Source organism: Streptopelia decaocto, assembly GCF_964273445.1.
Source record: "Streptopelia decaocto genome assembly, chromosome: 2".
Classification (NCBI taxonomy): Eukaryota; Metazoa; Chordata; class Aves; order Columbiformes; family Columbidae; genus Streptopelia; species Streptopelia decaocto.
The window spans coordinates 36918721-36937841 of record NC_138655.1 but is presented as its reverse complement, the minus strand read 5'-3'; the positions used below and the strand labels follow the sequence as shown (position 1 = coordinate 36937841).

General features: G+C 40.4%; 1 protein-coding gene across 4 annotated transcripts in view; it reads right to left on the bottom strand.

The window, feature by feature from the left end:
• The window catches only part of PDE7A (phosphodiesterase 7A), a 78785-nt gene extending 60323 nt beyond the window's left edge, over window positions 1-18462 (bottom strand). Inside the window, exon 1 of one of the 4 annotated variants that reach the window (XR_014183178.1) lies at window positions 17651-18462. Coding sequence is in view for 3 of the 4 variants with exons in the window: in XM_082043880.1 (XP_081900006.1) it covers window positions 17651-17788 (138 nt within the window). In the remaining variant the exon portion in view is untranslated. The remainder of the gene's footprint in view (window positions 1-17650) is intronic. The other 3 variants (XM_082043880.1, XM_082043877.1, XM_082043879.1) reach the window with 3 other exon arrangements.
• Between the last annotated feature and the right edge of the window lie 659 nt (window positions 18463-19121).

Genomic DNA, 19121 nt, shown 5'->3' with positions numbered 1-19121 from the left:
CAACAAAGGTTTCTAAGATACCAAGGATGCCAGATTCTGTATTTGTGTGATGATGACTTTACATTAGGTTCTTTATTGTGCTGGTAAAAGAACAGTCTGTCCATTGATGGAACCAAAATAATTAATCTACACAAAAAGTTGGTTATGTTTATTTGTTTTGTTTGGTTTTGTTGTTTTGGTTTTTACAGCACAGAAGAAATCTGGTCAGGCATTAACTGGTGAGGCTCTTTCCATCGCCCAGCCATCCCTGAAAAAGCAGATCCTCAAACTCCCTTAGAAATCCTTTATCAAGAGAATGCTTTCAGGAATAGCACCAACCCATGCCAAAATACTACCAGAACAATATACTTCATTATAATAGAATGGCTAAGATAAAAACCTATTTTAGAAAGAATAAAACATCTGAAAATGTAATAATCACCCACCATTTTTATGATGCAATATCTATCAATGTTTGTAATTTAAAGGTACTAAAATAAGACTTCCACTTCTCTTTTTTCCACCAACAGAATTGTTACAGAAATACTCAGCATTTAATTTAAAATCTTAAGAGTTATTGAAATCATGCAATCTTCAAATGAAAGCTGAAAAAAAATAAGAAGAGAGCATTCTCAACTTTAACAACCTCCACTAATATGAATAAAAGCCTGGGAACAAAAAGTATATGTATTCCAATAGCTGTAATTATGATGCTTCACCTATTGTACTTGAATGAAAGCAATAAGATACGAAAATAATTTTTATTTGCCATGACGCACAAAGCATTTTTTAAATCAAGTTATTTAAATCAACACTATCTTCAATTTATAATGAATGTATCATACTTGCATAACAGTTAACTTTTAAGGAAATAATTTAATCGGCTTATGTGAACTTGGAAACTCTGAGATAATAAAAAATATTCAAGTTGCAACTGGAGTTGTTTACATTTGTCAGTACAGATACAGCTTCTGGAGTGCTGCTCTGTAAGCTTTCAATGCACAGCCATGAATACATTCCAGGTAAGACCAAGACAGACAGTATTATCCACAAAATCAGTTATTTTGCTTTTCCAAAGCAAAAAAAATAGACCCACCAAAAAACAGCCTAGAAGTTCACTTCAGAGGAAAACAACGTTTATTTTTCATGTAATTTGCATATCCTGAAACCAGTTTGCAGAAAGAGACCCAATACTGAAGACACTCCATAGGTCTCATCTTCCAGAAGGGAACTTAATCACCAGGTTCTTCAGCTTCCTTTCCTCCTGCTCAGTTTCTTACAACCGCACTTTCCTTGCCCACATGTGAGGTACCACAAATTCTTAAGTAACTGACATCATTTCCAAAGACAAATCACCTAGATGGCTGGACAAAGCTGATTAAGAAGATACAGCGCAGCCACACCAGCTTCATTTGAATGTGTGGGAAGAACTGACGTTGGTGCCAACACATTTATGTAATGTGGTCCCTGCAGATGTTCAACTGCTTTGAGCTGTCAACTGGCTTTGGAGATACGCATCACAAAGCAGACTGGTAATTTAAAGAAGAACCCTCCAGGTGGTGTGTGGATTTTAACATGGCAAGACATCGAGAAACATGCTGGGATATCTACCTTATAGAACAGAAAGTTTTAAAAACCTCAATGACACATTCCACCAGGGGCTAATTAGAATTAATTTGTACCCCGTGGCCTCAAGAGCTGCTATTAGAATACTTAAAACTCCCTAATCATCTTTAAGAAGGCATCCTTTTACCATAATTTTGTCTGTGATTGCAGAACAATATAAAGCAGCAAACCTGAAAATTCTTAATTCTAAAACTTGTCCATCCATGCGTAACATTTTAAATGCCTTTATTTCTTGTTGAAGTGTGTGTCTGTGTGTGTGCACCTGACAGAGAGAGGATGAATGAATGTTAAAGTCTGTCCCTTTACCACTGGCAACAGAAACCAGAGGGCTGCACTTGGGCCACCTTTTGTACCCTTACAAAGAATCAAAGGACAAGACCAAAGCATGCATAGTTCTTAAATACCAATATATAGAAACACCTATCACAAATACTTGAAAAATCTACACAGGAACACCACTATCCCATCCCACCTCCCATTTTTTTTTTCTTTTATAATAAATTACAGGCTCTGGTATGTATTTTACGCATCTTTCCTCTGAGTTTCACACATTCAAACAGGTTTCTTCCTCCTTCACGTTACTGTTAAAATATTTTACCTCTGTGTATTTAACGTCAAAAAGCACAGCTCACACTCCTAAACACTACATATTTGCTTGATGAATTCTAGTTAAAGCTGTGAAGTAAAAAAGCATTCTTCTTAAATGAGACAGTAGGAGATGCAAACTTCTACATGCTCCATTTTGTGAGTATGAAGGATCGCTTATTGAAGTTTTCACATTGTATGATGAAGAGTCAGCATTACCAATCACAGTTCTTACGCATCTCTCCACTAGCTAGCTTCATTCAAACACTGCTTGAGAACTTTAAATACAAGCAGTTGGGTGGAGCTTCAGTCTTCCCTTAGCAAAATGCCTATTAAAAACAGTTAAACAGAATCATTTGATACATAAATACGTGAAATGTACTCATGAAAGTGAACATTCATGAAAGATAAATGCAGTTCCAACAGCATTTTAATATTCATGGAATACTAAAATAACACTTTATTTTAAAGCCCACCAACAACCAGAAATTCTTTCTCCAGTCTAAAGCGGCAGAAGTCATCATGTTGGCATTTGTAGCAAAAAACATGTCCAGTTATCAGAATAACCCATGGCTGCTGCCTGAGGCTTGAATAAGTGTGGGAGATCTACAATAAAAAAGCTATTATGAAATACATGTGCTTATCTCACACAGTAACTTTTCACAAATCAGCACAAATGCATTATTTCATTTAGTGAAAAAAACAATATACTACTAGAAGAGTACACTGCAGTTAGAAGCGGAAGCAGCACCAGCCTAACATCTACTACACTATCTGCACCAATAATTCTGTATTACTAGTCCTGGGTCCCAGCTTGCATCATTGCACCCCAGAATATTCCTCTATGTCTTAATTCTCAACCCTTTTCTGCATCAAACATCAGTGTGAAGGATTACAGACTGATTCGACCCTTTTCCCCTAAGCACTAGTTCCTCTTTCCCTTGAAAGTACAGGAGTAGAACTATCATGTTCTATGGTAGATCAAAGAGCCTGTAAGACCTGGGGAGGGAATTCATAAAGGAGGAAAGCTTCCAAAAACAGTGGAAGGGATACACTTCTGTGTGTCTGCATAGCTGCCACAAGAACAGAGATACTGGAGGAGATGGACAGTTCAGCAGCGCCTTTCCACCAGATCACACAGGACACGAGCAGTCGCTGTTGTTACGGCAGAGATAACAAAGTCTCTTATCTCACCTATAGTCCTTGTACAATTCCTTAGCCCTAGAGCAGAGGTTAAACAGTGTTTTAATTCCTGATTTTATTGTAACATTATTTTTTGTAACAGTGCTGAGAGGGTTTTCTTCATTTTAAATTTCTAACACATTTTAGCCAAGTGTGTGTGCTAGCTACTTAAATCTAGTTCAAAACTGTAAACTGAAAAAAAAAAGTATTTAAGTAGGGTGAAACTCACATACTATTTAGATCTGCACGTTCTAAAACTAAATAACAATCACTTCACTAAATATCCATTTTAACTATACAAACACTACATATGCCTTCAGAACTGCAAATCTCCTATTTTGTTGAACCCAAACATTACATTGTGAATGCACCAATTGTTCACTAATGTGTTTCTCTTTCTTGAACTAGAAAATGTTGGACCATGGGCTGATAAAACAGTAAAAACTTGCAGGATACCTGGGACTGAACATAAAAAAGAAGGTATTTTAAAAAGTACTGCAATGTTAGGATGTTAATTCCTTTGCCAGGTCAATTTGTTCATGAGATGAAACCTGACTTTGAATCATTTCTGTTTGTTATGGTTCTAATTAACCCACATTAGTAGCTTCCCTGTTAGTCTTCTTCCAATCACTAAATTGTTGACTAAGGACAAAAGCATATTTCACAGTCCCCCTTTATAAACTATTTCAGGCCTATACTCTCTGCTGGTTGACTTGGGTGGTCAGAAGGCTTATCATAGTCAAAGGAAAATAGCATTTTGGAAAAAAAAAACTACAGAAACTATAAACTGTAACCATACTCTCCATCTGAACACTCAATAGAATCAGGCTCATTTCGAAAAGCAGGATTGCCTCTCTTTCCCTATGTCCTTTCTTTTTCAAGTTAAATCACTTCAACTCTAACCAACAACTACTTCTCTTCCCCGATTTCTGAGCACTTTTAACAACCATGCTCCAAAAGACACTGTCACTCCACCATTATAGCAAAAGTTCTTACATCTCATATTGTATCCTGTACCCACCCAAAGCAAGAGAGGGTTGCTGAGACTGCCCGTGAATTATGCACTAGGCACAACCCAAATGCACAGCTCCCTGTATCACAGAGCGGCACGCAGGCAGAAGATCTGCTGAAATTATGAGGCAAAGCAGCAGCACAGGGGACCCAAACTATAAGTACAGATAATTATATCATCTATGAGACAAAATGACTGACCAAAAGGACATGAAGCAGTTCACATCCTTGTGAGGCCTCAGGAGAGGCTTAAAAGACCACAGCAATAAAAGAGTAAAAGCTGTCTCACTGCTCATGCAGTGCTCAAGGCAACTATATGGTTTCAACAAGGGTGAGAAAATTGATACAGAAACACTGAAGAAGCAATTGAGAAGCAAGCTCAATGTTGGAAACCGTAACTCAGCAACTATTGCCTCACCAGAGGCCTCTCTGTATTGTGTAGGCGCTGCCATACTCTCTGTAGCACATTTTTTTCATCCCCTGCAGAGAATTAGTGGCACGTCCCATAGCCAACAAAGAATATCACTTTATGAGGAGCAGGGATGAAAATATACACCATTACATGACAACACACACAAGCCCAGGTGTCCATGGAAACCCTAGAAGCCCACAGCTTTCTCCTCCTGACCAGAGTAGTTTCCTTCTTTTTCTCAAAGCAATGAAATCAGTGGAATTAATAAAAAGCAGAGATCCACTGAAAACTTTATTACAATTTATTACAATAAATAATCCATATTTTTGCAATGGATCCATTTCCTTTATTTACCAAACTCATTTTCATTGGCACTTTCAGAGTAAAGTGAAGTACTGGGCCCCATAAAGACACTTGAAACTTTCATAGAGGGTTTAAGAGGCTGTATCTGGGCCTGGGCCACCATGTCAGAATGTGAAGAAAGCAATGCCACAAACCAGGCAGCAGAGGTGAGAAAATACAACAGATGAACGAGATAGGGATCAATGAATGCATTAAACAAAACCATATTGCTTTCAAAACAATCTCGCAAAACGCAGCGGTAGTATTCTGCCATCAAGCACTTAACACAAATTACTTGGTCTTCACTTTCTGTGAAGGGGGACAAACCCCAGAAGACACTGGTGGCACAACTCTCATACACTGCATTTAGTCAATCCTCATTCTTCACTCTCACAGATATTACAGAAGAAACTTCAGGTGAGACCTTTACACACCATCTTCTACAGCAAACATGAGTAGCTACTAAGAAAGGATGCCCACACACATCACTTTTTCCATCTTCAAGTTTTATTTAATCTGCAGAACAATCACCTACTGCTTATCAATTCTCACAAATGCCAGCATGCATGAAATGGAAGCCAATACACTTACATTCGCTGGATCATGATAGAAGAGAAGCTGAGGCAGTATCTGCTGTATCTCCTGTATGTTGACAGTTCCTACAAACATTCTCATGGTGGCTGCACTGGGCAGACCAGCATATGGCATCCAAACTCCCTCAAGGCACTTCTAGGACAAGGGTTGGGTTCCACACAGGCCACTAATGAACCCACCCACAAATGCCTCCACAGAACTGGATGCACTTCAGGCTGGGATTCAAAATAATTCTGCCACTCAACATAATCAGCATACTGTGTGCTCTACTAAATTCAGCAGAAATGGATGGCTCAACAACTGTGCACACATGTACTCAGTCAATTCAAATTTGTTTGACTTGGCAACTCAGTAACACAGAGAACAGCTATTACAGTATGACTGTCCTGGGTCTAAGACAGGATTCAGGGCAAGCTCTATAAAGTTTGAAGGAGATACCAAATATCTAGAGATCTGCAGAAAGGGAAAGAAAAAAAAAATACTAAAAAGAACAATTCCAACAATTACCTGACTTCATCCTGAAGCACGTACAACAGTATAAAACCAATGAGTCTTCATCATTCATTCTGACCAAGTGCTTCTAAACTTACTGCAAATGATAAACACTAGTAATCTAATAAGTATAACCTTCTTACTTAGAAAGAAGAAGTGAAAGCAACAAATCTTCCAGAAATTGATACATTTAGGATATGATTTTGCCCTGTGACTTGCTGGACACAGGACATGGTAGCAAACAGTACAATGGAACTGTTTTTTTTCTCTTTTCTGAATCTATGCAGCACCCACCATATTCTTATTCAGTTACCACATTTTTATACGTATCTACATATTTATTTTCATATACATATACATACACACACACCCACATACATATACACACACTAGCAAGCCTTTTAAGTATTCTAAGCAATTCTCCAAGGACAAAAGAGAGGACTGACCCTCGCATTCTAACACATTTCTTTTATAAACTCTAACATAGCTACTTCCAGTGAAAAATGAAGGGAAGACGTTTTCAGTTTCACATGAAAATAACTTTTCATTTCTACATTATTTCTAAATGTACTATTCACACATGAGAAAAACAAACCCAAAATTTCATATTTTGAAGAAATCTATTAACCTCACTTTCCAAATCAGATGTTTTATGGTTAACAGGAAGAGGAAAAAATAGAGATTCTTTTGACTTCATGTACTTTATCAAGCATTTGTTCAAAGGTTAAAAACAGCCCTTTTCAAATGTTCTTTTTACCAAGTCACATCTATCCAATAGATGAAAAAACACAGAAGCATGGACTCATCTAACAAAAATGAAATTACAGACTCTGAAGTTACGTGAATACTAATGTATGAGACACAGGGTGCGCAATGCTTTTTCAAGAATACAGTGCATTAGTTAATTTGAATACCACCAGGGAATTATTCAGCCCACTCTTGTTTGGGGAGAAAGTGAAACAATTCCACAGAATTGTCAGCTGTCCTGGACATTCCTCCAACTGCAGCGGAGGAAACAACTGGAGTCAGTGGTGCCACACACCATGCTGACTCTGACCACATGTCCCTGCTCCTGCCCTTGCACCAACACTCATAGGGTCCTGCAAAAAGCCAAGAACCAAATCAGCAGAAAATTGCTGCTACAAAAAGGAAAGGGCTTTCTGCTGCTGTAACCCAGTGAACCAGCTTTCTGCAGGGTCAGAGCACAAAAGAAGATAATGCAGCTAAAGGCAGGTCCTGTGCAAGCATTCCTGTTTGCATTTAACCTTGGAATCATGACTGCAGACATTAAATAAAATTCCTCTCTGAAAAAAAAAGAATAATTTCTGTTTAAAATAACGTTAGTAGTAAAAACTATGGCTCCAGTCAACAATAATCAACTATCACGCCTCCCCAAGCACTAAGCACAGCAGTGTCAAACAAGTTAGAATTAAAGAAATTGCTCTCCTATTTTTCATGACACAGTAAATGCAAACCCCATTGTACTTAACTTTAGCAAACTTAATTTGAGGAGTGTCAGAAACAAAAACCTTCTGAAACATGTGTATTGTTACATTAAGAAACAAGCTTAATATGTATGCTTTAGCTTATTGGTCTTTGCCTCCTCCTACCCGAACCAGATCTTCTGCCACATTCAGCCTAAGAGAAGAACCTGACTGCCTGGGTCCCAAATTGGTTTCAATACCACCAGATTTTTTTAAATATATAGCCTCTTTCCTATGTTCTCATGTGAATACCACAGTATTAATGATAAACCAAAAAAAGTCTTAAAACTTCATTAGTCGTAATAATCTTTCCTACTTAGTAAACCAATCAGGAATAATAACTTCTCGACTAATCCTTTCAAATCATCTTTCCTGAAAAGCTCGTGAAAATGGATTAGCCTTTTAGCGCACAGATTATTTCACTTACATTCTATTGTATCAAAAGGTGGTAGGCGAAGAATGTTAACCAATGAGCCTCTTATTAACGCACAAAACATCCTTTCAGGCCTCAGCTCAAGCTGGAAGGCACTGGCAAAAATAATGCTACAATATGACATGAAAAACACCAAAGCAACCATAGCTTCAACCATTCAACTCTCCTAGGGAGATGAGGCCTTTCTCCTCTTTAAAAAAAAAAAAACTAGAACTCAGTAGGGATCACCAAGTACAAACCAAACGCATTCCCTGCAAGCAAAACTTAAACATAGCAAATTACGGGTACTAAATTCCTTAACTTCTAGCCTTCATTTATGGCAGGTTGCAAAATTCCCACTATAATCTCAAGTGAAAAAGATATAAGCAGGTGACTATATTCAGAAGAAAAACAAGATCCTTTTTGAAAGGAGGAGGAAAGTAATTGGGACTTTTTTTAAAAAGTATTTAGGATATGATTAAAAAGGCAAAAAGCTCAAGTTTATTTTGGTTTTGTTTTGGCTGGGGTTTTGGGGGGCTTGTTTGTTTTAATTCAGGCAATTGATAAAATTACCATTTCCCCTCACAATTTTGGGGTTAAATACTAGATGTTTAGCTGGACAAAATGTAATCACTTTATTTGGTCTAAATGAAAACAAGCTAGGAAAAGTTGATTAAATATATTAAGTCCAGTGAAAAGTGAAGAAATTCCTATTGTCACCATGCTAAAGGAAATACAGCTCAGACTTTACAACAGAAGAAAGAACAAAACTCCATAAATTTACTCTCTAGATCTCTCAAAATAAGAACAAAGACGACTCTACTTCCATGCACAGACACTTTATATTCACTAGTCTCACACCACATTTGCAGCTGTAAAAGAAACTGTATGGATTTTTCTTTGCTTCATACCAGAAACCAGTCAATTATTGCAGTTGCTGAAATCTGAAGTCTAAGATTCCACAGATCAAGAAAATGTAAATACTCCAGACTTTTTGAAAACTTGTTGCAGGCCTTTACCATTTCACAAGAGAAACTAAGGCAGGGCACTACTGACAGGACCACGCTGTCACACGTACCCGCTTCAGATTACTGTTGCACAGGAACTTTACTGAAAAGTTAAAAAACAAAAAACACAAACAAAAAAACCAAACAAACAAACAGAAATGTTAGTTCATGCCTGGCTAAATACAACACCTCCTAAGCAGGTCATCAACTGCAACATCAATATATGGATTGTATTACCTACAAACAAAGCCAGAAATAACACAGGCCAGTGTCACTCCTGCCATGACAGCTACGGTCCTTCCACTACCAGACCATACTATTAAAAACAGAGCATTTTGTATAAGACAGTTAACTTTTTCTCATCTAGATAACTGAGTCCCTCAGGAAATCACTTGCAACCCAACACTGTACCTCAATTTCTAAGACAACTAAAAACCACCACATTAGACAGAGTCTGTGCACAAAGATGTTAAACCTTTCTTGTACCAAGGCTGATCCACCTACTAAAGCCTCAAGCTTCCCATTATTTACTGTACTTTCTTCCTGTGTTTCCATCTTCCCTTGTGACAGAATTGACCCCTTGCCCCAAAGTGGGCAACAGGCTGTATTTCACAAGTAATAAAAATCCAATTTTACTAGTCAGAGTAGCCTCCAGCTATGTATGCTATGGAAAAAAAAATATTGGGAGAGGAAACAGCCTACTTCTCTCCACCTGTCTCATCTGACAGCAAGGAGTGGGAGAAACAGTAAAATCTTCTGCTAATACAGAGCCACCCTCATTATTCTCATTGCAGCATGCTCTTTCTGATGCTCAAGCAGGCAAAGGAGGGCCTGCTGCAAATTCTGGCTCCTTCACACTTTCAGCTAGCAGCTAAAAAAGAATTTGCCCTCTACCTCTGCAATGAAAAGCAGACTCCAGAAATCACTTCCATTATAATTATTGTGGGAGTGCGGTCAGGAAGATAATACATCAGATTGCTGTATCACAGATGTACAAAGCAGGGGGAAGTGAGAGGAAAACAGGAGTTAGACCGCTGTAACAGAAATAAATTCTCAAGTTATGCAAGGCAGGAGGGCAGGGAAGGTGAGATAACAGCCACAAATTTATTTCAGACCAGAAAGAAAACAAAATATTTGGCTATGAATTCCTTACAATACACCTAGGATGCAATCATACAAATAAACAAGTCCCCAACTAACCTTTAAATCCAGTTTTCCAGAACTGCATTTTTATAATAAAATATTTTGTCTTTGGCAGACTGCCTCGCTGGATTACACGGGGTGCTTATTTACACTGCAGTTACTTGTTAATGACATAATTGGAACAAACTGATGAAAACTTCACATGTAATGAAACACACAAAGTCTTCCACGTTTTCCCGTGATGGTTTCTGTGTGTAACACTGAATTGGAATTTGAGAGGTCTATGTTCAATTCGCGGTCCCTATGTGCATGTGTATGCACACACCAAGCATTGGTATTTGCTTATACAAAAGAATTTTCTCAAGTAGAATTGAACATTTCATTTAGCTGTGAATGCACACAAAGGACTATTTGCACTAAATGCATTATTTATACGATTTCTGAAATCAAACTCTTCAAGTTTTTAGCATACCCATCCTCAGTCCTTAATTTACAAAGAAGGTAATTATAGCTAAAAGAATACACTGCATTCCTTTAATTGTATCATGAGATAGATGAACTTGTATCTTAGACATCCAACTGTACAAATTCACATGTGGAAAGTCTTGATGTGTGTGTGTGTGTGTGTTTTAAAGATTTACACAGTAAAGCACAACCATGTTAATTTTGTTTCACACTTCTGGGAAATTAAAAAAAAAAAAAAAATCTAATTTGAGCTGCAAAGTTACTCACTATTTCCATGCAGATCAGTTGAATTTTGAAGAAAGGCAAACAAAACAGGTTTGGTCTGATCCTAAAGGTGTTTCTTATATGTGAGCCATAACCTGGCAGGACCTGGAGACGCATTCATGAATCCGATATCCTCTACGCTAGAAAATGACTGAGTATATTCAGAAACTTACAATTTTAACAGAAAACAAGCAGAAACTTGTAGATACTGAGTGATTAGGGAAACACAAGAAAACAATAAGCCAATGGTTATTGATATGACAGAGAACTGTTCTAACAAATCACCATTCTAACTACTTCCAGGGCTCTTCCCCGTAGGCTTTGCAGAAAATAAAAGAACTGAAGAAATAACGATTCAGCTGCAGATGTCCTCAACATTACTTTCCATGTGCCAAAACAGTAGAAGAGAAATGTCAAAAAAAATACATTATTTTTATCGTAAATTCATTGTATAATCATTCAAATTATTATAAATTAATTTTATCATAAATTCATAATTCTTAATTTTTATCATAAACTCTTCACAGAAGGGGTTGTCAGGCATTGGAACAGCCTGCCCAGGGAAGCTGTTGAGTCACCATCCCTGGAGGTGTTTAAAAGGCATTTAGACGAGGTTCTTAAGGGCATGGTTTAGTGCTAGAGTCAGATTATGGTTGGACTCGATGATCCTGAGAGTCTCTTCCAACCAAAATGATTCTATATTTTATCTTATAATTGAGCATATTACCATATTGACTCAGAATTAACCCAATTTGGATACCACCACTTCTCTCAAGTGACTTTAAAAAAAAAACCAAAAAAACAAACACCACACCTGACTTAGCAAATACAGGGTTCTTTTAAAGAAAAGCTGCTGAAACAGACATGTCATACAAAACACTTCTAACTCCAATAACCTGTATTTGCATTACATTACTACATTATTAGTTCATATAAGATATTGAATATTCGTATACAAATGCCGACTTGTAAAATTGTTTTCGGTTAAAATTCAATATTTCACAATTTAAGGGGCACATAGCTACAGTTTCTCTTTTCAAACCAATTTCTCTTTAAAGATAGCATCAGAAAATTTAGGTTAATATAATACAAAGCACAAAACATACTATTACACAATCTGGACATAGAAGAATTGACTTCTGGTGATTTAAGACAATCTAGTTAATGGAGACTTTAAACTACTATTCTGCTTACATCTTACACAGTCAATTATAAGCCATGAAATAAGCTGCTATGACCTTCTGCAGAATGAAAGTACCAATGCTGCTTTACACCACAACACATGAAAAAAGTTAATTGGTCATAAAACTCAGAGAGCATTTTAAAAATAAACTGCTACATAAAATTACTGTAGTTCATGAAATCCCCAAACAGAACTTGTCTGTGCTGTGCGCAGAGTCAGAGTCAGTCTCTGCCTCTCATATGAATAGATGCAATCTCAGCAACCAGACACAATAAATACAAGATGAAGGGAATGGCAAGCATAGCAGCAACACACAGAATTAATTCCAGAGGCTAGGAATCACATCATGAAAATTACTTCATTATTTTAACTTGTTAATTATTCATGCAGCAGAGATACAGGAAATAGCAGAAGAAAGCTAAGAAGAGCAAACAACTGAGAAACACTGATGGAGAGGATTAGAGAGGTATAGAAGGAAAGATATGAAAAATAGCGCATAAGAAAAGAAGGGGGGTTGGGGTAAGGTTCCACATTCAATAGCAGGGCCAACCTAAGGCATTCCTTCTGTCTCCCCATTGCTCATTACCCCTGCTCTAGCACTGCAGCGTGTGCTGCTTCCTCCTTACTAACAGGCACAATAATTTGTGAAACTGCCCTGTGAATCAGCCAGGGCTGAAAAATAACCTGATCAAAAAAAAAAAAAAAAAGTTGACATAACTAAGAGAAAAAACACAGGAGCAGAAATGAGCGGCTGTAAGGGAAAAATAGGTCATGCAAACACTTTTACCAGCAAAAAGGTGCAACTGTGGGATTAAAGACCAATGCCTACGTTCAGACTGTGCAAATACACCTCTCAACTATGTCTTGTAACTCGTAATGCTACAAGCACCGCAAAACATGTTTGGATCACATCAGCTGATGAACACTGAAAAGAGGACATACACAGCAAAAGGTGGTCAAAGCACGTGGTTGATGCTGGGGAAGCATGTACCTTTCACTGAAGTGCAATACGCTTCCAGCTGTTCTTAGTGACTTTTTTCCCCACTGCATCCTCTTCAAGTCAAACCTAGGATTTCATGTGCAGGATCTACAGTTCAGGTGTATATAACATGGAGAGTCACAAAGCATGATGCTCTGCTGCTTAAATGCATTAAATGGAGATGCAATAAAGAGGGATCATGACCTAGATTATCAAATACCAGGTAGCAGTACATGGTACTACCTGGTACACAGTAATACTTGGTACTTCAGGTGGCATCTTAGAGCCTGTATTTCTGACATTCAAATGGAGTATTCTATTATTTGCTCCATTCTCTCTTCATGCAGTTTCATTCTTAGGAGATATCTTTCTTTTCCATCATCTATTTCAAGCATTTAAGGACAGAAAGGCCAAAACTAGGTCTTTCCTTCTATTCAGACTCTGCTACTAGATATGACATAATACTAGATATTATATATTATTATTGTATTATATATTATACTAGATACTGTATAATAGTACTGATGCCATTTTTGGAGGCACTGAAGTGAGTGCAGAACCAGTTACAAGGTAGAAGGACAGAAATTAGTGAAAAATAGCAGGTTAGGTCGAAGTTTTCGTTCTGATTCTGATATGTTTATGTCAATTCAACTTGGGGGGCTTGTGTAACACACGACACAATCTAAAAGCACTCACAGCTACACTTTTAAAGTAATTTTCATTATAAACTCTTATTCATTCAAAATAAAAAAAAAATAATCAGACTAGAAATTTTCATATTACGTACGTACAGACAGTTTTAGAAACCCTTTTTTCTACTATTATCAGCAAGTTAAAAACAAGATGAGACAAAGAATCCAAAGTTGTCCTCTGAAAGCTCCGCTTTAATTTTAAAACCATCATTTTGTAACATTTGGAATGAATAGCCTAAACATGCAATCAAAGGTATTACTTAACATCCACTTGATCTCATAGGGAACCTAAATTCAATCTCACCAGAGTGAAATGTCCTAGTCATTCCAACAGTTACCCATTAAAGTGCCCTTAAAAACAGCTTTTAACACTAGCATTTATTTCATGTTCGAAGACAATTATTAACTCTAACGATTGTATAAACCCACACAATAGCAGCTTTTCACTTGACTGGACTTGAACAATAAATATCACAAATAACCTCCAGGTAACAGATGTCACTTTTACTATTTCTGCTTTTAATACTTTGAAATTCAATAAGACTATAGGGAAATAATTCATACATAAAAGAAAACTGCAAACAGAAAAAGAATAAGCTTTTCTCTACATTTACTGTGGCTATTAACAGGTGTAAACCACCACAATGAAGATCTAAAAATCAGTATTAGGAAAGAATTCTCTTATGGCAAGAACAGTTAGGCACTATTAACTGTTAAGTTGCCTAGCGAGATTGCCTAATTTCTATGGGTTTCAAAAACCTAATGGTACCATCCTTTCATGTAAATAAATTCTGACATAAATAAATTCTGTAAATAAATTCTGAAATAAGTTCACTAAGTCAATTTTATTCAAATAGATGGCAGATAGCTACCCAGTTTCCTCCTTCTGTTAGTTTTCTGCTGTTTTAGTGAACTGAATCAGCAAACACCTGACAAGCAGAGATGGCACAAAGGAAATAAAATAATACATGTCCAATGTCAGGACTTTAACCTTCAGCAATAATGAGTTATGTCAGCTCACCGCATCTCATAAGACTGTATCTTAAAAAACAGATTAAGCAAACAGATTAGACAAACATCTGGTAATAATACTGTAAGTACAATTTATCCTTCCTCAGGCTGAGAGGAGCACACCAGAATTTTTGAGGTCATTTCCAGCACCGCCTTATCTAAGCTTTAAAAAAGCAACACACAGCCCATTTTGAATGCATTTAGTGAAACTTCAACAAAATATCAAATTGAAACTTCACTAAATGTATTAAAACACATAAATATCTGCCTTCTTAGCACTGTCACAATTAAATGCTATGTCTAATGTAGGATGCATTTGTCTCACCTGTGTTTCCCGTGTAAAATACCTCCTTGCTGAATGGATAAGCCTGAAATGTCTTATGCCTAAATCACTTCAATTTTAATCTATAAGTGGGAATTCATTTTTCGAGACCTTTTTTAATAAAAATCTGTCAGGTGTGTATTAACTGTAAAATGCTGTCTGCACGTACCTGCTTCTTGATTTTTCTAATACACACCTCCAGAGTTACTATTGCTCAAATCTAGCCTGAGCAGAAGACTGAAAACAACAGACTGGCAAGGGCTCAGACCTCTTTGAACAACAATGGAACTGCAGTACTAGGAGCCTTCCAGGAGATCTGCAAGTTGAAGTTAAGTTCAGAAGTTACACATAATCATTAATCTCACTGGTGAAGCTTCTTAGTCTGTCATTTACACCAGCCTGTGATTGCAAGTCTGGCAGACATTCACATTGTATTACCTGGAGGAGACTGCAGGGAAAGAAAAAAAAAAAAAAAGGTAGAGGAAACAAAACACAGCTGTACTCTAATCAGCTGGCCAATATTAGTGAAGACTTCCTCACGTAAATATCCTAATTCCCTCTTGTTTAAGCATAAACTTCTTTCTCTGTTTCACATGATGGAAATACTACTTGGTCAAGCATACATATCGTTTTCACTTTTCTGTAAGGTATTAAGCACCTCTCCTTGTGACTCACTCTAATATACCTGCAGTATATTGGTCAGAAAACAAGGAATCCATTGAGAAGCTTAAAAGCTGGGGGAAAAAAAATAATAAAAAGAAAAAACTTAAATGTCAGTAACTTATTTAATTTGATAAGCTTGGACACACTTATGCATCACCTGCTCTGGAGACCACACAGAAAAGCAATAAATACAATTTATCACCTTTCCCATCTTGCCTATTCATTTTCCCCAAAGACCATGAATGCTTCAAACAAGAGAGACTCTTATTCATTTGCATAGGACAAAACGTGCTAAATTAGATTCGATATTCAAGATGACTTTTACATATGGAAAATTCACCATCCCCGAGCAGAACTCAGATCACGCACTACAAATGGAAAATATCTGAACACAGTTGCTAGTGGAAAACTAACTGGTCACAAAAATAAGGTTTTTGTCAATTATTACATTCACACTCAGGGAAAGGAGAGTTGTCAGCACATGTTAATCTTTATATGCTTACTAATAATTATTTCCATATGTATTCAAATTCGTGGTCATTGAAACAATATTTTGTTGATTCTTCCTTCCCAAATATACACATGCCTAAAGCGCTCACACATGCAAAGCTTCATTGCTATCAAACCAGGGACAAACAAAGACAAAAGAAACTAGCACCTCTACATTTTCTGTATACACACATATGAAGCGGAGCAAGTAACAAAAAAAGCAGAATAAGATTATAAGATACCTCAAAAATGTAAACAACAAAAAATGAGTATTACACACATAAGGAGCAAAGACAGCATCTTCTGCAAGGACAACACAATTCAGAGCACTGAAACAGACCTTTCAATCTAGACATTATAGGAAATTCCTAGAAGACCAAACCAGCTGACTTCCCACCATAATCCCAAATTTTCTCCACGGAATTCCACCACAATATAATTGTATCACTGTTTGCTGGGAAACCATACTAACACATACTCAGAAATTTAGGGTAGTGTTTACAAGAAAAACATCCCTTTTGTCCTGAGAGTTATAATGACCCTTTTTATAGTATTTTCAACACGATGAGATGAAACAAAATACAGTATAGTTCATTTTGTTTCTGATGTAATGTGGGCAAGGAACAATACTGTGGAAATTAAAAAGCCAAGGATCTTTGTCTCTTTCTAGACAGACTGCCAAGTCTTAATAGTTGGAGGGAGAAATAGCTTAGCATCCCAAATAAAACACTGCAGTGCATGTTCATTATTTCAGTAAAGTCGTTGCAGTTTTTGGCAACCCCATAGGAAACTTAGACCCTTCAAAGAAAGTCCGAGCTAAAAACCTAGAAAAAAAAAAATCTCTAGTTTAAAAATTACAGAAAAAAACAAATCATTCAACGGCTCTGGAAATAAACCGCAAGGAGTTCACAGCTCGCATTACAACCAATATTAAAAAGATAACCTCGACAATAACCGGCCATAAACCTATAAAACGTTGTATCTTCTCGTCACCGCCACCGGTATTTGGCAGCAGGCGGGGAAGGCGCGACCGGCGGCTGGGCCGAGGCGGGAGGCGGAGGCCGCTCGCTCGCCCCTGCGCCGCGATCCGGACACTCTCAGGGGCAGCTCCGGCACCAGCCCACCCCCACCACACCTCTCCGACCCCGCCAGCCCCCTGCTGCCGCCCAAGGCAGGGCCTGGCGCCCGGCAGCGGCGCGGCGGGAACGGAGCGGGGCCGCCCGCCCGGGTGGGGGACCGGCGGGACGCGGAGCCGGCGCAGACCCCGCTGCCTCGGGGAAGCGGGAGCCGGCGGGCCCGGTGGCGGTGCTTACCTGCGAGAGCTGCCGGGGGTTGGGGCAGCCGAAGAGCGCGGAGCTGGAGCTGAAGCTGATGGCCCCTCTGCGGCTGAGGACGTGCTGCGGCACCGGCCTGTCCAGCGGCAGCACCGGCAGCTGGTAACATACTTCCATTGAAGAAGCCTCCGTGCGCCGACCCGCCGCAGGGCAGCGGCCTCGCCCGCCGCCGCACCTGCCTGCGCAGGGCTCGCCGCAGCGGGACGGCGGGGGGAAGCCCGCGGCGAAACCCCGCGGGGGCCCGGCGCCTCCTCACCGCCCCCGCACTCCCCGGGGGGTCGGGCCGGGCCGCGCCGGGCCCCGGGCCTTTGTCCTCCGCCGCCAAAGCCCGGCGGGAACGGCCGCCGGCAGCGAGGGGGAGGCGGCGAAGCGGGACGCCTGTGTCAGCGCTCGAGGCGGCGAGTCCCGGCCCGGAGCCCGCGGCCGCCGCCGCTCCCTCGGCCTTGCTGCCGCTGGCGGGAGCCGCTGTCAGCCCCGCTGCCCGGCGCCGCGCATGGAGGCGAGGCTGGCCTGGGGGGGCCGCTTTGGGTGAGACACAAGCCGCGCTCGCCCCTATTGTCCGGCACGGCCGGGAGGAGGAGGCGCCGCTGCCGCACAGCCCCGCTCCGCCGGGGGGAAGGGGCCGGGCCCTCGGAGAGGGGACCCAGGGAGGAGGAGGAGGAGAAAGAGGAGGAGGGAGCGAAGGAGGAGGATGAGGAGGAGGGAGGAAGCCTTCGCCCCGCCCGCCCCCACTCGGAACAGCCCCGAGCGCACCGGCCCGGGAGGAGGCACAAGCCCGACGGACTGCGTGGGTCGCGCGACTGGCGACACGCAGAGCGTCATCACGTAACTACCCACTCTCCCCTTCCTCCCGCCCGTGCGCAGCAGGGTGGCTCGGCCGCGCCAGCGGGCCCCGCGCGCATGCGCCCTCCTCTTCCCGCCTTCGGCGGGGCCGGGGCCGGTGCGGTTGGGTGGGGGCGCCGCGCCCACAGACGGCAGCGCTGCCCGCGCAGGACCGGGAGGCGGCACCTTCTTCCCTGCTTCCCGCCTTCCGCTCCCCCGGCCGGCTGAGCACGTGCCGTGCCCGGCGCTGCTCGGGCGAGGCCTGAGGGGCGGCACCCGGGGCGGGGGGCGGCGGAAGTCGGAGATGCCGGGCGAGGAAAGCGGCGCTGCGTGAGGATGAGTTGTCGCGGGCCCCGCTTTTTCTGTGAGCCCTCGGTGTGCCCTGGCCGTGCCCTGGTGGGCGGGGGAGCCTCGCTGAGGGGGCGTCGGTGTTCCCGGGTGGCACCACTCGGTCTGTACGGCCGGGCCCGGCGTACCCGGCTTGCGTGGCTACTCGAAAATCGAACACAGAAGGAAAGTTTTTATCTAAAGAGCATTATCTGTCAAAAGCAATACACTGGGGAGTTCACATTTGAATCTTTGATGTTTATTGCTGTAGAGCATGGAGAGGCATCCTTTTGCAAGATGA